Consider the following 26,688-nt stretch of genomic DNA (forward strand, 5'->3'; position numbering starts at 1 on the left):
TTATTTTGTCATGTCTTTTTCTTTTCCCATTTGCAAGTCTCCAGTGACTTTAGGGGCGATTTCTAGCAATGCAAATATACTTGGTTTTAGGTTTCTATTAATCAGAGTTATCAGTGATGACAACTTCACTTCACTGGAGCCAACCTGGAATTTGAAATTGCTGAATATGGATCACAGTTTGACTGATTTTGCAATAGTGGTTTTGAGGGTATTTTTAGATTATTTTCACCAGCCATTTAGACAGGGCATTATGGGGATAAGAGATTACATGATTAAACAGTTATTGAAAAGTACTTAAACACATGCTCAGTAAACTGTGGTCTGTTCTCAGATATTATTCATCCAGGTGTACTAGCTACAGCAAAAATGGATTTGATATGCATGAGCTCCTCTTTCACAGGAGGATCTTCTGATAAAGTAAGGCTAATTGTCAAGTACAAATACATAGGTTTATAGGATTTCCCACCCCCACCCCACCCCCAAAAAATGTAACGAAATAAAGGCCTTTTTTTTCCAGGGAGCCATTTTTTTCTAATAACTGACATGAGTCTCTTTTGTATCATATAGGCTTGCATATCCTGCAAGAGTTCAGGTCAGCAGTACTGCTCTTCAGCTTAAGCCAATTCCATATATTTTGCACCTTCTCTTGTAGACTGATCACTCTAAATGACCTTCCTTTTAATATATTTATTCTGTAACATTCTGGAGATCAGCTTTCTAATGCCCAACTCCTATCTGTTCCAGGCATTCTTCCCAAAATTGGTAATAAGGGTTAAATAAATGCCACTGCCAAATGTAGTCATTTTCCAGTGTCTTACCTTGAATCTGCTCTGGCAGCTTCTGTGCACATCTCCTCTGAGACCAGACTGGTTATTAAATTCCAGTTATTAGGAAACAAATTTAGGCTCAGGACAATTTTTTCTACTAAACCTTTGTCAAATGCATGAGAGACTTTTTCTACAACCAGTAGCTCTCTTACAGGTTTATATTCAGTTAATGAATCATACATTTTAACATATGCCAAAAAAAAAAGTTCTTTATCTGTGGAAAAGTGGGTATTTCCCAAGCCATTTTGGCAATTGGTGTGTGGTCAATATTAGCTTAGATGATTTCCCAGGAACAGGGGCATGAGATATTTGCACCGACAATCTAAAGTCTTCTGTATTACAGCAAACTGTTCAGTCTTTATCACCTCTAATGCCAAAGTTATTCCCAGGCTTCACAGAGTGGAATAAGAGGATTGAAAGAAACTTAGTATTTCACTTCTGAAGGTCATAAATGAAATAAGATCCTCTAATTCTCTTAGCTTCCCAAACTCTATAGTAAGATTAAAACATTAATGTCCCTGTGTTGCTCTCCCCTCAAAGAAACCATGTGTGTTGAGGATATGAGTGTCAACATGGATCAATATTATAATCTACCAGTACCCCCAAAAAGCAAATATGACATAAACCAGATTTTAGTTCAGCTTTGACCCAGCAGCCCACTTTTACTTCCAGAGAGCTTCCACTCATGGCTTTCTAACCTTTCTAGGTCCTACTGTTTGTGAGGATATCACAGATGTGCTTCCCAGGGAAACGTTTAGGTTGTTCAGCACAACTCAAATGGCAATAAAAGGGAAGAGTCTCTTCCAGGGATGGAAAAAGCATAAATGTACTGTTTTTCTAAGGTATCTGCTGATGCATCAAGTTCATAAAAATACCTGGTATAAATTTTCACCAAAACATCATTCCCTTCTTTTTTTCTTACCAAAGCTAATAACTGTTTGCTCTGCTGATCCTTAGGGTAAGGGACATTTACCCAAATGCGTGAATTGAAGATTAGTTGTTCTCCACTGTGCCTTCTGATGTTGTTGGAGACCATAACCATGCTCATCAGCTGAGATGAGGGTGTTTATGCCATTTTAGTACTGGAGAGACCTGCTTGGCCTTCAGCTGTCACTGGAGAAAGGCTTGGGTTTCCTATAGGTGTGGTGACATATCTATCACAAACATATTGGGGGAGGTCTCAGATACCCTATGACATTTTAAATGCTGCTAAATATCTGTGTTTTGGTAGATTTATTACTCCTGGAGAATATTTTTCCAACCTCCACTATGCTTCCTTCAGTTTTAGGAATGCAGCTTCCTGGTGAGGAAAAGGAGCTCCCATATTTTCAGCTAGTAAAAGATATTTTACTTAGTACTATTCTAAGACAAGTGTCTTCCAATGTACTGATCATCCATCCAGTTAGTTCAATACTTTTTTAATGTGGGGTCTCCAAAGTAAACTCTGGTCTTCAGAGACCTCTCTCCCTGTTTAGCTTTTGCACACTGATGTGGCTATGCTTCTTTAATGGCAATAGGTGCAGCATTTAACTCTTTTACTATCAGTAGTAAATGTACTATCTGGTATTCAAGCCTATACTTTTCTAACAATGAAAACAACTGTTTCTGGCAACATAATGGTGTGTGTGTCATGTCCAACTTCATAAATGTCACATTTACTTCCAGTTCAATAGTGTATTTATCTCCTAATGAACTGCTGTTCATTGCTCCCATGAGGATTCATCTGAACAAAACACATTGTTGGCTCTTGCCAACTTTTGCAAAGCAATATAATCCATCCTCCTTCTCACATCTTTCCTTTTGTGACACCCAGTGGGTTGGCTTCTGTTAACTAACTCTGCTTCTGGAACTCTGCACGCCTCTTGCTGCAGAGTTGTGATGCCATGCACTTAGCTCTTCTACAGTGTTGAGGTTCTCAATCAGGGTATAATTGTCCACCCACTACTTTCAGTCTGGACTTGGTCCCTTCTTTTGTTTGTCAAATTCTTATATTTTTCCTTTTGGAATTCTTAATGACGTTCCCAAGTTTTGTTTGCCTCCCAATCACAAGAGCTGTCTTGGGATGTGACTTGGGCACGCTCAATCCCTCCTCCACTATTTTCTGCTACAGGACAGCTAAGCAGGCTGGACAAGCTCTTGGCAGAGCTCCAGCTGAATGACTGGGAGAAAACAAACACAGAGTGTATGCAATACAGAATACAGAGTCAGCACGTGTTCATGGCACACACCGAGGATCGGCTGCGTGGGGTGCACAGGAGACTACGCTTACGTCTCAATGCACGTGTAACCAATGTGGTCTCTCACCAGAGACTCAACCCCCAGCAATGCCAAATGGCTCTTTACTCACAGAGTTTTCTCAACCTTTTGTATCACTGATTAAAACCACTATTGATATTTCATGCTTATGGGGTAGAGAACATTCCTCATCCTTCCTTACTTCAGTTTTATAGTCTTTTTGGCTGAGGCAACAAAAACTGTCAAACATATCAAGGATTTTGAACCAGTGACTGTAAGAAAAGAAGCTGCCCTTTGCTGGCATTCACTGTTTGCAATACTAGAGTAGTATTGCTTTCATTGTCCTCCACCTTCCTGGAGAATTTCAGCCCTGGTGAGTCTGGCTTTGAAGTGTTTCACTCTCCTCCTTTGTGTATTTTCTCTATTCCTTTTAACTCATTCTATGAATTGTGCTCCGCAGCCCCTTAGTTCTGACAGCACTTGCAAGAGGTCTCCTTTAGATTATGTCTGGTTTCAGCTAGCTGGACCAAAGAAATTCTGGTTTCAGCTAGCTAACCAAAGAAATCTGATGTCACCTCCCAAGACCCACAGACTGTATCTTACTGACATGAACACAGAGGCATTCACTGGTTATCTCAGAGAGGACTAATCTAAAAGATGTCCTTCATGATGCTTGTTTCAAATATACCCTACCTGATTTTAAAGTTTAATTTCAAACCTGTCTTTCTAACAAAATACAATGAATGTTATACAAACAAACGAAAAGTAATGATGATGAAAGACATTTGGGGAGTACATCTATGCTGTATCTTTGAGTGCCTTCAGGGGTATAAATATACATTTTAGCTTTTGTGCTATATCCAAATAACTAAAATTTACCAATTCAGAAATACGTTGGCAGGAAATCTTTATGCTGTTTAATTTTAGCAGGTTGCTAAGTATTAGACACTGACCCCATGACTCACAGGAGAAAAGTGTATATTTAAAAAACAGAAATAATTGCTCTACCTCAGTAGATCCAGCTTTCTTATATTTAAAGGAGAGTCATTGTTTAAAGACATTCCCAAATTTAATTGTTCTAACGTATAATCCCCCCAATGACAACAGAATAGAATTTCTATGAAGTTTCTTTCTTAATATTTCTCAATTCTCTTTAGATGAATTCTCAGTGAGTTAATACTTATATCTGCATTATATACTCACAGCTGTTAAATACAGAGAACTCTTACTTCTGTCTTTAGGTTTATATCTTTTGGATTTTAGAAGCCTGCAAACCTTCACATTATTCTGTGAGTCTGCTCAGAATACATTTATACATACATTATGCTTATGTTATGCATATATAATGTTCTCTTTTGACTTTATACAACAGCTCAGCAAGAATATGGTCATATTCAGTAGATGCAGGGATGTGTATTTATTTGTATAGGAAAAATAACACACCTTCAGTTCTTCCTCTAATGCATTAATCCTCTTTCTGAGCCACTACCCTGAAGAATTATGTCACTGAAAATAGAGATACAGGGCAACTACAGAAAAAAAAAAAAAAAAAAAAAAAAGAAGCTGTACTTTAGAAAAGTACTTTACATAATACTTGTAAAGCTCACTACCATGAACATGCCATTCACTGAATCTCAAGACAGTAATAAAAATGAATAGTACCCCTTAATGCCTTCACCATCTAGACACATTTCACAAGAGTATAATATGTGGGGTTTTTTTCACAGAACTTTCCCTTATTCATTCTGCCTGCACAAAATAGCTCAAATTTCTTACAGCTGTCAGTCTCTCCCAACATCAGCACTAAAACACCTCCCGCACCCTGATCATCAGTCCCCTTGCTCCGTTAAGATGTTCATTTATGAGAGTGATGGCTGATGTGTACACTTCATTAAAAATGAGCATGGACAAGGTGGGCGATGGAGACGAAGGGATGAAGGGAGTGTCTCATGGGAATGCCTGCTAGAAATGCCGTTCCTTCAGGTGATACAGGAGGACTGGAGACAGTTTTGCTACATCACCAGACCACTGCATCCTCCATAATCCTTGATGGATGGGCAAATGATGCCTAACCCTTTTAAAAAAACTTTACGGGTGAAATTAGCTCTGCAGTATTAAGTGCTAGCATCAAATGTATAATCAAATGTTTGATACTAGTGAGGTCACTGGAAAAAAGATGGATGCCAATTTCATCTTACTAGCTCTTGAGATTCATGACTTCAGGGTGTCTGTCACAATCATAGCCAAATTTGAAAAATTATAGATCAGATTTATGACAAGATATGGATTGTTCAGACATTATGCTTTAGCATGAATACTTATCAGACTGGACAGAAATTCAAAATCTTCTCTACATTGCAACACTTGGCTAGAGAAACAGCAAGAATAAATCACTTTTAAAGATGAGATTTTTCGTCTGATTAACACCTTCCTGATCAGCAAGTCCTAAATCACTCTGACCATGATAATGAATGATCCTATTTTACACAAACATACATACACATCCACTGCACACAGGAGACAGAGCTAAGGTTGCCATAGGAACTTTATCTCTAGATTTTTGGGTTTGTATCTTTAAAATAACACAAGTCTAATGTTTCAATAATTTAGTTTTACCTTGTAATTAATTGTGTTCACATTTTCTTTAGGCAAGAACTCATTTTATCTGATGGGTACAGACCAATGTGATAACTTTATTCAACATCTCCAAAACTTGTTTTCCTGAGCAGGGGGTATTTTAAACTGAAGTCACTGTGCACAAATGACTACGGTATAGAAATAGCTGCGTCAGTGTTAAACCAGGTGGTTCAGCTGCTGATAAGGTAACCTCCAAGGCAGCAATCAACTTAGCACAAGCTGTGCAGTTGCACTGTAATGTCACGTCCCGCTCAGATGAGGGAGACAAGTGCCAGCTTTTGGCACAGTCTGACACTGAGGGATGGGAAGAAGCAGAACACTTCTGGGACTGATTCCTCCCCTCCACCAGCAGCCATTGCCCCACACGCATTTAATCCACCATGAGGAGCACCAGCAGTGCCCAGCCTTGCTCGCCAGGGTTGCCCTCCACTCTTTCTTGGTTCATCCCTTTTTTCTCCTGTTCTCTTTCAGCCCAAGTCCCAGCTTTGCCTGAATATTCAGAAAACTTGAGTTAGCTCTGAGTGTAGGAATACACTCAGGATCCTCACTCTAAACTTAGGCTCTGGGTTTTCAGAAGAGGTGACCTACAAACCTCATTGATGTTAACAATTGAAAGTATGCAGCAAATAGCCTTCCTCAACAAGTCTTCCCTCCAGATGAGGGCTTTTGTGACTTACAAGTTGCATGAAGATACCAGAAAATAAGAATGGTCATTGGAGTCATCTGTCTTTTCAGTAAAGGGAAACTCAGTCTTTTGTGCTATCCATCTCTAGAGCAAGACACACTATTTAAAAAAAGCTGCAGCCTTTCCTCCACATTTGAACATGTTGCTTCCTCTAGAGACTTGGACTTTGCCATAGGTTGTACACAAAACAGATACTCGCACTGTACAAGCATTATTGATCTTCTTGCAGTAACAGTGCCACTACTGACCCCAAGAACATTAGCTTCATAGCCTGCAGTTAATATACATGTACAGATACTGCTGTCAGTGCTGCAGACATGGAAAATGTGCTTTCTGAAGAGCCATCTGGTGTACTCAAGGGGAAAGGAACTTAGGAAAAACAAGTCTTTGGCATTGTAATGAAATGAGAACCTACCACATAGGTCTGTATTGAGGAAGAAGTTTAGTTAAAATATTCAGTATAAGTCTTCTCCCTAAAAGAATAGCACTTAATACATGGTAAAATATAATTGTATAATTGGAACTCAAGTGTTTGGGTTATGTAAAAGGTGCTGTAGGCGTATCAGCTTAGACAGAGGTAATTAGATCTTGTATATTAACAATTTTCCCTTAAAGGGATAATCAGCAATATTTTTAGTAGTGGAGATGCTTAAGCCTAGAAACCTGGGGACAAAAAGGTGCTGTTTGGAACTCCTCATTTAGCCCTGTGTTTGCTTTGTTCCTGTCTCTGTCACTGACTGGACTGTAAGAATATTTCTGCAGTAGATTGCCTGCTTAATGCAACCCCAGCTGGGTGCCCACACAATGACAACACTGCTACTGCTTTTGGTGAAATCAGCATAAAACTGAATCGCCTGCAAGCATCAATCATGGTGCTGAAAATAGGACTAGATAGTAGCATTAAATAATACAATACTTAGCATGTATATATAGTTACAGGTCATACACTGAAGCCACAGAAGAAGTCTGTGGCAGAGCCAGGAACAGAAGAAATCAGAGCTGTAATCTCCTTAAGGCAAGGGTTAACATTTTCTAGAGTAAACTGCCACACATCACTGCTTAGCTCAGTCAGTTTGAAGGATACAATAAAAACAAATATTGTTTTACTCACAGTAAGTCGAATGACAATCAATGGCTCTACAGCTTTTGAGTATCTAATTGAAGTCCTTGAAAAATCAAATGGGTGCACAGCAGGAGAGGTTACTACTCCATCATAGGATGAAGATAGGACAATGTCACTGATTTCTTGGATTTTCAAATACATTGCAAAGCTTTCTAGAGAAGAGGACCAGTTTATTTTGAAAACGATACACTGCATCTCTAGAAAGTGGAACAGCAGAGCCCAAATTAAAGCTGTTATCAGTTTTTAAATTTATTTTTTCTTTTTTTTTAAGATAAAAAAAGAGAGCTGTACAGTTCCACAAGACAGAAAAACAAACTAAAGCCAAACAAAAAAACCCATGTACAAGGGCTACACCAGGTATTTTCTAATTTCATTACTGTTATCCATGCTTGTCTTTTCAAATACAAGAAAAACATCCCACAGAAGAGATTCCAGGAGGAAAACCCAGACCTTAAGCTCCTCATTAAGAAGTTTGTACCAAACTTTGGAATCTAACAAAAATCTCAACTGAAATCAACAGAAGGTTAATCTAAACTAGAAATATTTCCTCAATTTCATATTTCTCCCTCCATGCAATGCCCACTGAAGACTTCCCTATCTCTACTCATATGAGGCTTTCTGAGGAGTTTGAGAGCAAACAGGTATCTTGTAAGTCAAAGCCTCTCTTGGTAAGTGAAGGGAAAAAAACTACTTTTTTGCTTTACTCCTGAAGTCTCAAAAGATCAGGACTTGTGGATTGAAAGAGCTGGGTAGCCTAAACAGAGCTCTCTCTTCAATGCTCACCTGCACTGACATGAGAGCCAAAAAGAAACAAGGAACGGTCACCAAGACCAACAGGACAAGCTTTCCTGTCTTCCCTTAGTTCAACCCATGCCATGTATGTGACAAAGAGATGGACAGCCCTTTTCCAGAAGCATTCCCAGCACAAAATATCAAGAAGCTCAATTGAATTTTGCCCTAAGGCTAGTGACTGGAAGTTCTCAATACACTTAATAAAGGATTATTTAAAATGTAGATATTCAGACAAAAAAATACAGCAACAATTACAGAACTCCTTAAAAAATTCACAGCTTTTTTCACTTGTCAGGTTTTCAAGGCGCATTTGTTCTAAAATGTGTTTTCTGTTGTGGGATTGCACCTGAAACTGATCTTTGCAGACTCAGTCGAGCACAACGGTGCATTTGGGAGCAGGGAATAGCAGCAAGTCAACATGTCTCTAAGCAGTCTGCATTCTTCTTAGGGGTCAAGCGAGAGCTCAGCAGCAAGCTGCTAAATGGTTGTTTGTATCAACTCTGCAGGCAAGGCCAACAGGTTGTCTACAGCCAAAGAAATGATGAAAACAGCTGTAGTTGGTAGTAAACAGAGCCAGAAGGCCACCACCACAAAGCCAACCACAAAGCTACCAAGTGCTCAGGTGTCTCTGCTCATTTTTATGGTATTTAATGTCTAGTGATAACAGATTGAAAAAATAAAAATAAAGTGCTTTGCTCTTCTTTTGGGATCTCACCTGCTAACCCATACATATGATAGATGCCTACAAGGTCTTTATCTTTTGGGAATGGCACTGTAACTTTAAACACCACTATACAGGCATGTGTCAGATGTAGAATTGTTTTGCTCGCACACTGTAGGCTCAAGAACATTATTACAAAGGGGAGAAATTCACTTCATTTACAAAGCTTCACACACAGAAAATGTAATTTGCAGAGTAACAAGTTCAAAAACTATACAGCTCTTTCTAGTTTTCAGCACCTTCTCTTTTGTCCTGCTACACCTTCATTATTTTCTTATTCTTTGCAGTACACGCCAGTCTTTTTGGATGAAAAGAAACCATTCCATATTAGTCACACCAGAAAAATGAATTTTGCCTTGCAGTTGGTGAAGATTATCAGAACTTTTATTCACATGCAGAAAATAACAATGTAATAGCTAAGAAACACCAAATAAAAGCCGTGTTTACTCTAATTTATCACTTTTGCATGCCTTGACTTGTGCTCAGAAAAGCCATCTAATGTATGACTACATTAGTCCTCTTTGGTAAATTTTTGTGCCAAAACTTGTTGGCCCTAAGTCCATCTAAAATCCAACAGATACCAACGGATCACATGTAGTGTGCACTTTATAGTCATTTGATTCTTTGTGGAGCTTTTTTCAAGCTAATCTAAGCATGATAGGAAGAGCAAGAGAAGCCAGTCTTCTGAGGCCTTGCACACTTTAGAGAGGCAGCAATATTTTCGGACCAAATAACCAAATTGTTTTAGGTACCAACTCTGACTGATGTTGGAGAAAATTTTGCATGTAAGCATCTCAAGAAGAAGCCATAACCCTAATTTCTGAAGCTAAACTACACTAAACAATAGACGTCTTTTTAAGTGCCATGCCTTGGGCTTTACATCAGTCTATGTGGTTTAGCCAAATCTGGAATTACTAATATGGAGGTATTTCACTATGATATGATTTATCATTGTTACTTTGGTTTCTGCATCAGCTTCTCATCATCTAAGTAGGGGAATAAATAAGTAGGGGAAATTCAGAGCAGAATCTACTCCCTTTCCCTTTCTTGGATTATTTTTAGTCGTTCTTAATTCAAGAAGTTCAAACCTTCTTAAGAAAGAAATGCTTTAAATACAATGGCAGGATTTAACTTATTAGAGTTTTTATTTCATGTTATTCTTTTCTGCATCATTCAAAGTCCTGTTTGACTTCTCATCTTGCATAAGAAATTTCAGGGACATGTCAATGTGCATTTTCTATATAAGGCAAATAGACCTCTGTATCACAAACATTTTTGACACTTTCAAATGTAGCTTTAGAGTCTTAAACAGACATTCCACTTCTCCCACCCACGCACCACCTCATCCAAGGCCTACAGTCACCAAATTTTCAGAATTTAAGAGTGGGAGTATTGTTAATGTAGCAGGTAGGTGCAGAGCTTGGTGACCTGTTTGTGCATATGTACATATATGTGAAAGGGTATGGACACATTTCCCTATTCCTGTCTGCCATTTACTCTAGAAATGCCCTGTTAACTTCATTCTCCTTCTCAACCACATCCACTGACCTGGGGTCTAACAGTGAATTTTAAGTGAGAGCCAGCAACAGCAAAGAAAGCACATATGCATATTTGAGAAGTAAAGCAGAGCAAAGTAGGAGATAAGGCATAGGGCTGAATAAAGGAAGCACTGGAGGAAGAGAAGTACCACATGGCCAGGTCCTTAGAAGGTGCTTAACTGCCATCAAAAGCCAAGGGTGCTGGTACCTCAGTATCTTGAGGATCTCGACCTTGGAGTCTCACACAGTCTACCTGAACTTTTTTACTAATAGAGAAAAAGGTGAAATCCTACCCCTGTAAGAGCAGCCCCTACCATCCTAGCCCCTGGCAACACTCCCAAATTTATCAAATCGACTCTCTCCACATCTGCTATTGGATCAATGGAAGAACAGGGAGTAACGCTCAGTGTTTTAAACACTGGATTATGGTTTCCAGATTTCCTTCTTTTAGCTGAAGAGATATTTCACCTGGCACTGCTTAAAAACAGAGCCATTTCTTCTGCAAAGTGAGGTGTACAGCTGCATGCTAAATCACCTCTCATTTCTTCTGCTTTCAGTGAAATTTGGATGAGGTGATTTATAGAGGTCCTTTCCAATCAACATTTCTACAATTCTGTGATAACTTTGTGCACATTCTTATAATGTGAGCTGACCCGTTCCTATCTAGTCTCTTTTCTTTTATGAATAAACTGAAGACAGTAGAAGAAAAATCATCAGACCACAGAACAACTAATTCTCATTTAATAACAGAAACTTTATTAAATCATGGAGCCCTATGCTGTCTCTCCTGATGAATAGAAATAGTCAAGAAATAGCTGGTGTTTGCACACAGAATGCGGATTAGTTTGAGAGCAGCTCCTTTTCTCTGGCTCAGCACACTGAACATTTTTATTCCAATTACATGGGAAAGTAGATGTTGCTAATGCTCTGTGAAAAGGTGCTGCAGTCCAGCACCAGTAAGAGATTTATACATTGGATCCGTACAGATTAGGCAACTGTAGACAGCAAATTAAACCTCTGTTTTAGGAAGCCAGCTCCAGCACAAGATGCAATAGCCTGAGTTTCAACTCCCAGCTCTGTGAGGGAGAAAATGCTCCTCTGTCCTATAGCTGTACCTGACCCAAGGAAGCAAGTATGAAGCTCAGTGGCCCTATAACAATAACATTTTTAATACAAAAGTTTCTTCTTCATAACTAGATCTTGCATTCCTCTGAAAGTTTGTCTCACAAAGTCTCACTTTCCTCTGTTTCTGCTAGCTTCCAACATCTTCACAGGCCTTGAACTTCAAGACACTGGAAAGACACCCGAGGGTGCTGAAGGAGCTGGCTGGGGTGCTCGCCAAGCCGCTTTCCATCATTTACCAGCAGTCCTGGCTGACCGGGGAGGTCCCGACAGATTGGAAATTGGCCAATGTGACACCCATCTATAAGAAGGGTCAGAAGGATGATCCAGGAAATTACAGGCCTGTCAGCTTGACTTCAGTGCCCGGGAAGCTGATGGAGCAGCTCATCCAGAGTACCATCTTACAACACATGCAGGACAACCGGAGGATCAGGCCCAGTCAGCATGGGTTTATGAAAGGCAGGTCCTGCTTGACAAACCTGATCTCCTTCTACGACAGGGTGACCTGCTTATTGGATGAAGGAAAGGCTGTGGATGTAGTTTACCTTGACTTTAGTAAGGCCTTTGACACCATTTCCCACAGCATTCTCCTGGCAAAACTGGCTGCTCGAGGCTTAAATGATCACACGCTTTGCTGGGTGAAAAACTGGCTGGATGTCCGGACCCAAAGAGTTGTGGTGAATGGAGTTAAATCCGGTTGGCAGCCGGTCATGAGTGGTGTCCCCCAGGGCTCAGTTTTGGGGCCACTCCTGTTTAACATCTTTATTGATGATCTAGACGAGGGGATCGAATGCACCCTCAGGAAGTTTGCAGATGACACCAAGTTGGGTGGGAGTGTTGATCTGCTCGAGGGTAGGGAGGCTCTGCAGAGGGATCTGGACAGGCTGGAGCGATGGGCTAAGGCCAACTGTATGAGCTTCAATAAGGCCAAATGCCAGGTGCTGCACTTGGGCCACAACAACCCCCAGCAGCGCTACAGGCTTGGGGAGGAGTGGCTGGAGAGCTGCCAGTCAGAGAGGGACCTGGGGGTGTTGATTGACAGCCAGCTGAACAGGAGCCAGCAGTGTGCCCAGGTGGCCAAGAAGGCCAATGGCATCCTGGCTTGCATCAGAAATAGCGTGGCCAGCAGGGACAGGGAAGGGATCTTGCCCCTGTACTCGGCACTGGTGAGGCCGCACCTCGATTACTGTGTTCAGTTTTGGGCCCCTCACTACAAAAAGGACATTGAATTACTCAAGCGTGTCCAGAGAAGGGCAACAAAGCTGGTGCAGGGTCTGGAGCACATGTCGTACGAGGAGCGGCTGAGGGAACTGGGGTTGTTTAGTCTGGAGAAGAGGAGGCTGAGGGGAGACCTCATTGCCCTCTACAGCTACCTGAAAGGAGGTTGCAGAGAGCTGGGGATGAGTCTCTTTAACCAAGTAACAAGTGATAGGACAAGAGGTAATGGCCTCAAGTTACACCAGGGAAGGTTTAGACTAGATATTAGGAAGCATTTCTTTACAGAATGGGTTGTTAGGTGTTGGAATGGGCTGCCCAGGGAGGTGGTGGAGTCCCCATCCCTGGAGGTGTTTAAGAGTTGACATAGCGCTGAGGGATATGGTGTAGTTGGGAACTGTCAATGTTAGGTTAACAGTTGGACTAGATTATCTTCAAGGTCCTTTCCAACCTAGATGATTCTGTGATTCTGTGATTCTGTGACATGCCCTTAACGCTGGAAAATTAAAGACCTGCATGCCTGGAACTCACATGGGGTTGATGCATATAGTAAAGAGTGCAAAACACCAGGGCTTTAAGGGAGGAGGTGCAACAGGCTCATCTGTAATACGTACATACACACAAAATTAGATCCGCAAGTGCATTTTCTAGGTCATCTTCTTCTCCCTCCTCTGCTGTACCCCTGCTCCCCTGAGTTTTCTTAATTGTTCTGGGAAGGAATATATGTTTCAAAATGTATCACCAAACTTTGTCTTATGAAAACATATTGTCGTGGTTATTTTATATCCCAAACTACTGTGTATGGAATATTAGTCTTCCATTAACTTTGCCAGTGCAAAAATGTACTACACTTTCTTATGCTGTCAAGTGTTTAATTCCTACCCATCTAATTTATTATCTTACTTAAGCCAAGGACCAGAAATCCAAGTGCAAACACTAACACAGGCAAGGGAATGTAATGAGTAGGAAAAGTATAAATTTTACTTATGTTATAGGTACAGTGCAAAACACTGTTACTAACAGTACTGAAAAGACCTTCAGTCACAGCTCTGCAGACTGTTGTGTCCTGGATTTGATGGGACTCTATGGTGCTTTGCTTAATTTATTGTAGACTGCAGAATCTGGGATTTAAGGTGTAGTTTAAGAGAACCATATAGCCTTCTGAACTGGGCTGAATGTCCCTCCTAGAGATCAGTCCAACCAGAATTCCTGAACAGTCACAAAATTTGTGTGATGCAGTTACTGATTTTCCTCCTTGAACCAGGTTTATGTTCATCTACTTGTCTGCTTCCTGCCTCCATGTATCATCATCCTATGACTATTTTTAAACAATCTTTGCAAAATAAAAACTCAAATAACCAGAGCTCTGGAAAGTGTTTCTCCCCTACAGCAACTTTATGTAATAAATTAGATGATAGTAGCACTACTTGGACGGGTGGAGATAAGAGCCTGTCAGCACTTTCTTTTCAAACCCCCTTTTTCAGGGACTTGCAATTCAACCATAACAATTTGCTATAGGCAAAAATTGGGAGTGAAAGCTCAGACCTGGAGGAAAAACTTTAAGAAAAGATGAACAATAGTATTTCAAGGTATATCTGAAATAAATACTGTGGGGAGAGGGCTGGACAGCAAAAAAAAAAAAAAAGCGGAGGAAATGCTTTGATTTTTACTAATAACATTCCATTTTCACTTATATCATCCCCTATCTTAGCCTCACCATGGCTTTATGTTAGGCCTTAAAACTAATGGCACATTGTACTTACACTATTCATTTCATTTCAGTGCTGCGTACATGCAATAATTATTAATTCTCAATACTCCTCTGAGGCAGGTATTATCAACCTGATTTTCTAGAAAGAGATGCAGGCAAAATTTGCCACAACAGGAACTCTATGGGAGAGCCAAGAATAAAAATAAGGAGGTCCTGTTCCCTGTCCTAAATCAAGGCCACAGACCACTCTGTGGCTGTGACTGTTTTCTCAGTGTTTTCCTGTTATGGAACTATGTTTAATACAGACTGGGATATCCCTGGGATATATAAGAATTTCAGGGTATCCCACTGCCAGCTGGCAATACCTCTCACAAATAGTCTAAGTGCCAGGACTAACCTACCTTAACAACATACTTTAACAAGTGGTCATGTTAATCTATATACCAGTCTTACAAGGTGGTAGATAAGCGTGCATTACTAATTTAAATGTCTTTATAGGTATGTAACCTTTTAATTCACTGAATTTAAACTTCTCTCCGAGTTGCAGGATCTGTAGTTAATAAAGTGTAAGTGGATATAACTAAGCTGGTGGGAAGTATTCGAGGGTGGAGTACCCCTGCGTGCTGACACAGGGTCTCTTGTCTTTTCCTGAGTCCAAGGCAAGTTTCTTACAGATTTGGGCCTGGAGTTCTTACACAATATACCTGGGTATATTCCAGGTGGACTGTCACAGGTGTGGTGGTGGTAGGTCCAGAAGAACCAAGCTTGACAGAGCTATTACAGTATCTGCCCTATTTGTTAGAGTTTTCAAGCTCCTAGTTGTGGAATCATGACCGAGACCTTATACTATATCTACTCTGTTAAATACATCCATTTCTTAGCATGATCCTTGGTTCCCAGGCCAAGTGGTTGAGAGAGGCTTGTGTCTATGTTGCTACTAAAGTGGAATTTTTATTAAATGAAACTGAGGAGATCTGTTGCAGGCTTTCAAATATCATGTAAAGGCAAGGGGCAGAGGTGGGAGGTGTTTGAAGATATAGCCCAGAGGATTGGCTGTAGACTGCAGTCTCATCCATGATCTCACTTGGAAAGAGTCCCTGGAGTGAACAATCCTTCAAGCTATGCCTATGAGATGTCTTGAAAGAGCTTGGGAGCACCCCAAAATACAGCCAAGGAACAAATCTAACAATTTTGCAATATGGAATATCAGGAGTCAAGTACCTGAGGATACTCATTAGCCCTCTTTTACTCAGCAGTCTGGTGTACCCTAAAACTTCTGCAGCTGGACCAAGGTCTGTAGTTACAGGTCTGTTTCCCTAGGGGATGAGCTCACATCTCGCAAAGAAAGTGACCTTGTATGTGTTTATATTGCCTTCTGCAGGCAGCTATGTGTTGACATAGGCTCTGTGCCATACTTGCCATAGCTACAGAGCCTCCAGGTGATTCATTGTGTGGACTTCAGTGCTGACACCAGCTTACATCTTTCTGAAATTCGTATTTGGCATATTCTGTCTTAATTACACTGAACAGCTGTGAGCATCTCCTAAAGGAAATCTCCCAAAAATGATGTGTCAGGATTCTCAGAATCAAGGTTTGTGAAATGTCAGTTTAAGGGAAAATTGAAAAACAAAAATTTTCAGTTTCACTGAGAGTCAGACATTTTCCCAGAAAGCCTGGTTTTTGGTCATGTACAACATGGTGGGAATCGTTTGAGCTAATGGGTGCAATTCCTCATTGAAGCTGGGTGAAGAGGGCCATTTTTACCTTACAGATTCATAACGATACTCTCAATACACTCAATAGCCAAATGACTCAAAAGAATAGCCCAAACTGCCTTAATACTTCATCAGATCATTCTGTGCCATCTCTCCTGGGATTACAGATCATTAACTTCTACAGGGAGTCACACGAATCCCCATCGGTAATCTTTCTTCCCATTCAGGTTTCTATTGCATTCAGCACAACCCCCAAGTAGGCTCTCTTGAAAAATCCTGTCCCTAATGTTTATTAATATTATATCAAATGCTTAAAGCTGAAGGAAACATAATCAGAAAAGCTAAAGTAATAAATACCTATATTTTAATAGTGAGACTATTTCTGACAGTTACATTGGAAACATAAAAGCTACTTTTCAAAGATTATGAGAACTGATCAGTGACAGTTTTCATTTTTATTGCTATTATCACTTAAACATATTTATATAACACTTCTTTATCACCGTTCTCTTCTATGACATCTTTTACAGTTGAGTGTCTATATATAGCCTTCTCTTAGTCAATAATTAGTTTGTAAAATCAAGCAGCTCATGTAAGTGTGCATCAAGTCATTCCAGTATTTACATATTTCTACTTGGAAGTAGCTTATTTTATGCAGTTATTAAGTATAATTGAAAGCAAAAAAAGTATTTTAAAAAATGGAGTGTTTGAGCAAATTCTGAACTTCCCCTTCAAAATATTCAGTAACGCTTAGCTATATGACTCCTGCCCTACTTGTTCCATAGGTGCACTTTATTGTCGTATTTCTAATACAGTGGTTGAGAACCTCGACAATCAACTCTGTTTTATTACTAACTTAAAAAAGAAATCCATTTCCCACCATGGCTATATGTTCAAAGGTACAGTACAGAGGGTATTCACAGCATTCGTCAGCTTCAGGTGAATTTTAAGTAATCAGACTCCATTGCTGTGCTACCAGTAAATATTCTTGTTGTGCTGACAGAAGCATGCACAGCAAGCATCGCGGGCCATCCAATCCTGTGTCCAGTCCCTGATGGCAGCTAGAAACAGATATTCTGGAAAAATATGGAAAAAAGGCCGCTGATTCAATATTATGTAGGGACTGAAGATCCCACCTACATCAGAAGTTTCTTTCAGTGTATACACTTTTCAAAAAACAAAACTTTATTAAAAAAGCCACTTTTAGCATTGTTTTCTTAATTTAAACTGTCTGCACATTTGTTATGGAGTGGTTTCTCAGGGAATCTCCTACCAGCCACCCATCTCCTTCACAGCGTACAGGGAGCTCGTGGGCAGGACAGTGGCAAAAAATGAGACGTGGTATTCTCACACAAGAAGAAATATTTTTAACATCTGATCTTGATGCTTTTAGAAAAATGCCTGGGCATTGCCCGCCCAGACGTTGGCCAGTGCCAGTGAGTGACAGCTAGTGAGTGAGCTCACTCCAAACAAGACTGAAATGGTAACGCTTGTTTGCATTCCATAACCAGTGACTTACCTCCTACGTGATTGAGGGGATGGCCCCATCATTTCAGAGGATTCATGAGCTAACAATTTTTTTTCCATTTTCAATCTAGCCAGACCTCACCGGTGTTGCCTTGTCTTTTGCTTACCTCCTCAGGACCCTTGCCCAGGCCGCTACCTTCTCATCCTGTGCCCAAGCTGCTGTCTGCATCATCCGTCCTCATGCCTTTCCTCCACTTGCTCCACCTGGATCTTCTTGCTGCTGCCTCCTACCTCTCTTTAGGTTTCTGCCTGCCTTGTGTCTCCTGTAATATTGATTTCTGCAGCACCTATGCTGAGTTCAAGATAACAAACTCAGGATCACTTACAAAGTCACGGTCTACTCATCTCTGATACTACAGTACTTCATCAGTGCAATGCTCCTCAGCAAGAAGTTCTGAAGAGTAGGATCCACTTTATAAACTTTTCAGTACTGGGAAGAGCTCCTGGCAGGGTCCCAAGCCTTATAACTTGCTACTTTGGCCTCAGAAAAGTTCAGTCTGGTGGCCTTTGAGCACAAGTATAGTTCATCTTTTTCCTCACACACACTGATGATGGGTGGGAACTGCTGGGGAGGGCTTGTACTTGTTCTTAAGCCAAGAATGTTAAAGTGTAGGGGGTTAAGCAATGCCTAACAGAAAAAAAAAAAAAAAAAAAGATAGGGCCAGCTGAATTTTCTTGAGCTTACACCCCATGTCTACCTTGCATAGATGCTATGCCAAAGAAAACTCTCCCTGCCTTGAGCAGTACACTAATGCACAAATCCTCTGTGACACAACTGATCATACTTGGAGCCTCTTGCCAGTGGCAATCTTGCATTTCTTCTGCAGTTCCTTCTATTGCTGAACATTTTTATTTTAACACCACAGTGGCCTAACAAGAATAATATGTGGAAGTAGGTTTCTTAGTGCCACTGTCAAATGTTATGCATAGCAAGTGGCAGTAACGTTCCAGCTGACTTGCTCTGCTGATTGTCTATGAATAGGCAGTAAACTCTTTCAGAGAGTTCTGGAACCCTATACAATATATCAGTCTCTATAGATGGATCACAGAAGTCAGAATGACCATGAATTTTTGCATCTGTCCTGTTCTGGCCCCCAAAAAATCAGAACTGAAATATGACAGCAGAGTCAGAGGTTATGTCCACATCAACAAGAAGCAGGAATGGATCCACAGAATGAAGAACTTGGTAAGAAGGACTCAAATACAACATTACACATATGTTTTGTGTTTTGCTTTGAAATAGTGCTAATTTGTTTTTATAAACTGAATACCCATAAGATTTTGCAGAGTACTTGATGTGTTCCTGGAGTGTATCTTTCTGTTTAGTTTCATCAAGAAGGTATTGTTTTTGCACACTCCAAGCCTACTCTGCAATGCAAACCAAAGCAGGACACATGGATAGGGCTGGGAGATAAATTTCAAAAGTTCATTTATAATTTGAATGAATATTCTATCTACTTTCATCCAGAAACCACCTCTGACTGTCCCATGAAATGTAAAATCCCACTTGAGTTCATGGGGATGCATCAAGAAGTTAAAGCATGCAAGGTTTTGAGCATGGTGTACTGTGTATCATACTTAGTTGGAGAAGTATTTTCCTGTGATCTCAAATTACTGTTTCTTACAATAACCAGGCCTAGATTATGACAATATAGAGACTATTCTCAGTTAAGAACTACGTGACATACCAGAGTTTGTTCAAGAGACTAATACTGCCAGTACACCAAACTAGTAGTTTTCTAGTAGTTTGAGCATGATAAAAATAATAAATATGAATGTCAAGACGTTCAGTAATACCCCCTGCTACTTGTTTTAATAACAAAACCTTCCGTATTGCAACAGTTTTGCAAAACATAGAAGTTTTGGCAGCTGAAGAAACAAGTGGTTTTACTTTCATGCTCACCCTGCATAGTGGAATAGGTCACTATTTGGCTATTTCAGCTAAAACAGAGAAATAGTAGGAAAAAAATACCAAAATCAGCTATTGTGCCGGAGGACTGGTTGTGATAAATGTGCTAGGAGGAAAGAAAGGAGACAGGAAAGAGAGGAAGGTATATCTTATCCCTTTTTTAAAAAGCCCAACTTTTAAATTATGCTAGGACAGATATAAAAATAAACCTAAATCAAAAGGAAAGTAGGATTTATCAAAATACCTGGTCAAGGTCAAGAAACAGGGAAGTCGCACATCTTTCAATGGAATCTCCTCAATATCTATTTTCAATATATAGAAGTAAAGGAGATAAGACAGAAAAACACTTCCATGTGAGGGTCAGAATTGTGACTGAAATGCAATTTAAGAAACATCTCAGTCAATCTGAAATCCCTTCCTGGCACTCCTAATAAGAGCAAAATGAACAGGATATTAAGAGACGGAAGATAACTCTTCTGCAATACTGAACAAACTATTACAGGGCCCAATTCAGCAAAGTGAGTAAGCACATACTGACATTTAAGCATGCATTTAAGTCTCATCATCTTCAGTGAGAATCTGATATATGCCTTGGCACTCCTCTCGATGGAGATCTGTGAACGCAGGTCTTTCTTACACACAAGCTGTCCTTTAATCCACAGACACGAATCCGTCCAGTAGCTGTGGACAACTCTAGAACTCAGGGGATACACATTCATGTCCCAGCACTGCAAGATTATGAACAAGACAGTTCTGGAAAACACCTCCTGGCACCTGAGTGCCATATTTTAAAACCTGCTTATCCCCTCTCTGCTTCGGCTCTGTACCTCTGTGATGGAAACACTGGTACTTCCATACCAGAAATGGGAGAAGTGTTTAAATATGTTAAAGTGGGTTGCAATAGTAGCACTTCAGGTAGACACTGCCCTGCCTTTCAAATTAACCTGTTCTGAATTCTTTGCAATTTCAAGGTCAAGGACCATAAAACTGGACATCATTGAAAGTAAAGGTCCAGGATGAGGTCAACTATCAAAGTCCAGGAAATCAAGCTGAAAAGGAAAGCTTCCCACAGGCACAGTTAAGACTCCTCCACTGCCTTCTTTGCAACATATGGTGTAGTAAGACATACACACCCTCTTCCTGCCCCCCCAAATTAACTCCCTGGCACCACCTGTTAGGAGTGAGCAGACTGTAAAATTATTGCATTGGGAACAGATAAAAATGGGTGTGATGGTTCTGATGTGGTACATTTCTCTCACTCGCTTCTGTGCTCATAGGAAAAGAAGGCTGTATTTGGCACAAAATTAAAAGCAAAAACTGTAAATCAAGAGTGTGAGCAATATTGCATTCCTGCAACTTGCACTGTCCTTTTGAAAGGAGCTAGTTAATAAACTGACCTCGTTGTTTTATCACTTGAAGATATTTGCCTGAACTTTGAATTCCTTTGTTTTCTGTCTCTTCCACTATCTATAGTTTAAAACTCTCCCTCTATTCTGAGGACCTATTTTCTCCTGTCACCCAGAATATAAAGTGTCATTCCAGTATATTAATCTCCTTCCCAAGTTCAAGAACCACATGATTGTAGAAGTCATAATATTATGAGCATGCTTAGATCCATGATTTCATGTCATGTAACTAAAAGATTTCCTAAAAAGAAACATCCTTACTTCTTATTCAGACTTCTTTGCTTGTTAACAATGTATCTGCACCCATAAATCTAGAAATACAAACTTATGTGTCCAAAGCAAGAAGTCATGTATTTAGATATGGGCTGCAGAACAAATGGAAATGAGAAAAAGGTATTTGAAGTGAGGTGATACACTGGTATGTATACAGAGTATTTCATGTATGCTTGATAGTGGTATCAAAGGGTACTAATCTGACATGTTGAACCCACCCAAGATAACTCAGTTTGCTCATGCTCCTTCTCATCTCTCTGAAACTGATTACTATCCCACACATCCACTTTTCATTTGAGAAGCAGTTCATACACCACCACAAGAAGATAAAACACTGACTGTGACTAACTTAATGAGCCTGAAGCGCTAAAGAAAGAGGAGGAAAAAAAGTTTGAAATTTATGATTTTTATTCTCTTGCTTCTTCCTAACAGGATCTGAAAATCATGAAAGAACTTAAGTGCATCAAAGAATATCCTTTGAAAATCATGCTTACAGGCAGGAATACAAATTGGATACTAGTCCCTAGGCCGCTGGCCTACCTTTGTAGTGGGGTGGCTTGCATTTAATTTCCCCTGACTACCGATTCACCTTTATTAATTAGAATTTAACGCTTGAAAACAAGAGCGTTTCAGTTTTTAAAGTCAAAATAAAAATTAAATATGAATTGTTCTTATGAAAAAGATGGAAATTAAAAAAGCTTTTAAACTGTTAAACTCTTGATGCTATTTATATCACTAGTGGCATCATGACACAGCAGTTAAATTATAACCCTTTTGCTAATAGAACATATTTTTGCCTATTTAAAACTGAAGTGAAGAACGGAACAAGAAACTTTAGTTCAGGAAAGTCTCAAGCAACCAGAGATGTAGGCAGGCCATAGTTTGAGGAAAAGGAGAAGGTAGACAGATAATTTGTAACGAGTTTTTTGAGTTTATTATATGAAGCAGTGGATGATCTGTCATTAACCTCTAGCTGAACTACGTTTAGGGAGCATTGGGTCATCTATAACCTATTTCATAAAGTTACTTTATTTTATTTAGGCTGGTCTCTCACATAGGAACTCAGAAAATTATACTGTGTTCCCTAGTTTTTTGACTGTACAACTAAAATTTCCTTTTGTAGCTTAGCCATTTTTGAAGATTAAAAAAAGTTACACAGATGATTTAAAAATAATTACTATCACTACCATTTTTTATATAACTGCTCATTTCCTACTCTATTTAAACATACAGGAACAGTTTTAATATCATCCAGTATTTAAGGATAGCAAGGAAAAGGAATGGGACAAAATCTGTAACCCCCCTGTAAAAGCATCATGATTGATCCAGTGATCCAAGAACCAAACTTGTTTACCCAAAGATAATAAGTTTTAAAAACATGCCATCACTTTTATATTATTTCAGTAAAATAGCAAACAACATTTCTTATACTCTAATGTCAAGTCAGGCTGTATATGGAGAAAAATACAGTCCAATCCAACACCTTTGTTAAAAAAAATGGGGTGGGATTGCATTACACAGCCAGAAAAGAAACTTCTCTGGCTAACTGCGCCACCTTTTGATTTAAATTTCAAAGAGAAATTAAATGATTGTCTAGTCCCTAGAAGAAAACACTTATTTAAAGATATTCTTGTAGACTTAAAAATGGGTTCAGGAGCTTACTTTATTTATTTCTTACAGAGAAGTGCAGGGCTGTATACTTTAGTATTGCTCTTATGGTTAAAAGCCATTTCAGCAATCTAAATGGAAAAAATATATTCAATCTTGCTGGTTTGTGTTTTTGTAATAACAGTATACACATCAAGATCAATAAAGCTGGGCAAATGGCAGAGTAGTGGTTTAGTAATCTTACCACTGTTAGCTAAGTATACAATCAACTCTAAAACAAATGCTTCATAATCCGTTAGATTCTCCTATGTAAATCTATACTTGTACAACCCTGGGAAATAAGAAAGCTTTACTTCTGATTTTTTTCCTAACATTTAAAACGTATCGGCTGTAAGCCCTAATTTATAGTCAACGTATCGCAATTTGCACTGAAATCTCTAGTCAGACATGAAATTAAATAGCACAGATATTCAAAGGAGTTACAGCATGCATTTAAATACATTAACCACATCCTACCTTGCATCCAAACATCAACGATAAAGTGTTGTTGGTGCATGCAACTTTGCAGTGGCAAATCATTGGTGTAAAGCAGTCAGGATTTTTAACAATAGGGCACATTCCTTTAGTGCTGCAGTAGTGGCAGCCTACTGAAGGCTAAAAACAAGTAGCTAATACAGCACATGGAGTGGCAACATATGCTGCTCAACAGCTAGCTTTTCTCTTGCTGGTCAGAAGCAGCCTGCTTGAATCTCTACCTGTGTCCCATTCAGCCATCCCCTTCTTTGTTGATGAATCAACGATGCAGCATCGATCACGAATCTCAGGATTTCCCTTCCTCTGGGAAATTAGTTTTTACATCGGGAAAAAAAAAAGAAAAAAAAAAAGAGAAATGGAAATGAGGGGGACTAGCAGGTGTGGCAGTATTAGCATGTAAAAGGATGTAAACGCCTACTCATAACAATCACATAAGATTGTCATGCTAGCTGAAGTGGGCTGAAATTATTCCATCGGAAGAAAAATACTGCAGCTCCTGATTTGGTAAAAAGCCAGTGAGTTGCTGCAATACATAGTCATTGTGGGGAGAGAAGAGAAAAAAAAATTACTTATCTAAGAAGCCAGAATCCTCAGCCTTTATCAATATGCATTCCAGTAAGGATTCCCTTCCCAGCGCCTCCCCGAGAGAAAGAATCAAATCAGTCGCAACTCCGGAGGAGCGATGACCTTTGCTTTCCCCAAAAAGATGAATCTCAGTATGAAACAAACTGTACTCAAAGCTGAAAATCCCTGATGCTGGGAGTTTGCAATCAGAGAAATACAAGTAACATTTATCCAATCCTGGCTTGCCACATGGGAGCTTTCTCCAGGCACAAATTTACAAATAGACAGGTTGAAGGATTGCAGGAGACACTGACTAAAGATATGAAGTTACACGGAAAACGCACCAGCATGAAGCTTAAAACGCAACCGTCTTTAAACTCTGCATTTGAGGCAATGTAACTAATGACTCCAGCTAGTACTGTTATCCTATAACCTGCAAACGGCTTGCTGTATTCCAGAAATGCAATAATTAAAGAAGTTTGGGAGCATAACGCCGGTTTGGATTCAGTTACAGCTGTCGCTGTTCCTTCAGTTAAAGCCACACCAGCTGAAAATGCATAATAAAGAATTTGGATGAGCAAACCGCTAGCTGTGCTTTTTAAGAGGATTATTTATATCAAAAATTGGATGAATATATCCTCCAGTTTTAGGTATGGTCATGGCAGACACACAAATATCAAATGAAAAGGCTATGATATAGACAGTAAAGTGATGCCTCCCATGATTTCCCAGCTGATAGCAAGGTAAACCCAGCAGTTGTTTCACAGTGACTTGACCCTGCTTTTTTGCGACTCACTAAGCTCTGCCCATCAAATTAGAAACTCTTTCTAAAGAAATGAGAGCAGCCTGTCTCCCTGGCAATTGCAAGTGAGTTCTTAAGGCACAACTGAAACAATTTTCTGTAATAAACCCAAACTAGAAATTTGTTATAAAACAGAATGGAGAAAACGGCAAATGGAGGTCTCTGTGCGCAGCCAGGTCAAGCAGTATAGGGAGTAAATGGTACAGAATTTTTAAAAAGATCTGCCTGAGACTGCAGACCCTAATGTAGGAGACCTCATCTATTAAGATTTTATATTTATGTAAATATATATACATGCCTGTGTATTGCATGTATGTATAGATCTAAATTTTAAGTAAAATTTCTTCAGTATAACTTACCCTTGCTTTTCAAAGTTCGAAAACAAAAAAGGACCATTTTCTTAACCAGCTTTGATCCTACTCTTTCTTTTGCACCATACAATAATTTTATTTTTATCCAATTTTTGTGTGTAGCTACATTTCAATTTGGTATAATGTTTTCTGATTATTGTTTCTCACTCTGTATTTTTGAACTTAGAGCTCGCAAGAGCCCAAGCTCAGTAAAATGACAGTAGTTTATAGATTGAAGTGACAGAACTGCTCCACAGTTAGAGTTGCAACCCAGTTCCATTTCTGAAGACTTATTTTTGCAAATAACAGGCTCTTACAACCCCATGTCCTCAATTCACCCAGCTCATACTTTTTTTCCTAACAGCCTGGACATGAGCATTACACATCATGGGAGTTCACAACACGGATGCCAATCAATCAGCTATCAATAATCTAAGTTTGTCTGACCTGTTAGTCCAAAGTGACATCTCAGCAGCACTTCTTTCTGACTTGCTGTGCTAGTTATCATCTGAAGCAGTGACTGAGCCTGTTTAGATATGTGCTATGGTGACAAACAGCAGCTGTAACATTGCTGAATCTTTGATCTGTTTATTCCTAGCTTGACTGTCTCGTTATTAAGCTATATATTATACAGATTTTCTTTCAAGTACTGTCTCTCGCATAACCAGCATTGGTGTAAATATAGAAAAGTGTAGTTTCCATGACAATACATTCCATAGTTACAGCCAGCAGCCACTATCATTAAAACATGAATCACAGTGCTACCTTAAGGTGTGAGCACACTACATCACTGGCCTTAGAAGCGTTAATTTGGGATGGGGGTGGCATGACAATATTTTTAGGAGACACTACTACAAAATGCCAGAAAACTGTGCTATTAAACTGTTTTAGCAGTTCTAATATCCACTCATCTTAGACATTTAAGTGATCAGTAACACTCTCAATCTGTCTTAATCATTAGCATTTCTAATATAAGAATATATCACATCTGCAGTTTTCAATGTTTTGAACACAATGTCCTGATTTAAAACTGGACTCATAAAGTGTGATTTCTGATTAATATTCACAGGGCCTAATTAAAATGACCTGCATTAAATTCCAAATTCAGATTTCAAAGAAGGGAAGGAAAATCAGCCAGATAGCCTCTTGGATCTTTTGGATCTGACTGCATTCAGCTGGCTCATGCTCTCAAAAGGGAGGACCTATCTGTTCATTAAAATTCCCATTTCTTCCCCAGTCCCTGACACTATTGCAGATTTTCAACCAGAACAGGTTTCACCTGTGATTTCATTTCAGTGTTAAGATGCATCAAACATCAATCACCTGAGTATCGCGCAAGGCACGAAATACATCCCTTCACACTTAAACTAATTGTTGCTTTCAAGTGAAAAACA

At 39.5% G+C, this 26,688-nt stretch overlaps 1 protein-coding gene across 19 annotated transcripts in view; it reads right to left on the reverse strand.

Annotated features, from left to right (window-relative positions):
- The window catches only part of DLG2 (discs large MAGUK scaffold protein 2), a 1,053,560-nt gene that overhangs the window by 648,334 nt on the left and 378,538 nt on the right, over positions 1-26,688 (reverse strand). For 3 of the 19 annotated variants that reach the window (XM_074816364.1, XM_074816357.1, XM_074816351.1), the window contains exon 1: positions 23,561-24,270. The exons of 15 other annotated variants lie outside the window; for them this stretch is intronic. In XM_074816364.1, coding sequence (XP_074672465.1) covers positions 23,561-23,662 — 102 coding nt within the window. In that variant the 5' untranslated portion in view covers positions 23,663-24,270. Of the gene's footprint in view, positions 1-23,560; positions 24,271-26,688 lie in introns of those variants that run through there. One more of the 19 variants, XM_074816362.1, reaches the window with a different exon arrangement.

The sequence above is a fragment of the Strix aluco genome, chromosome 2, assembly GCF_031877795.1.
Source record: "Strix aluco isolate bStrAlu1 chromosome 2, bStrAlu1.hap1, whole genome shotgun sequence".
Taxonomy (NCBI): Eukaryota; Metazoa; Chordata; class Aves; order Strigiformes; family Strigidae; genus Strix; species Strix aluco.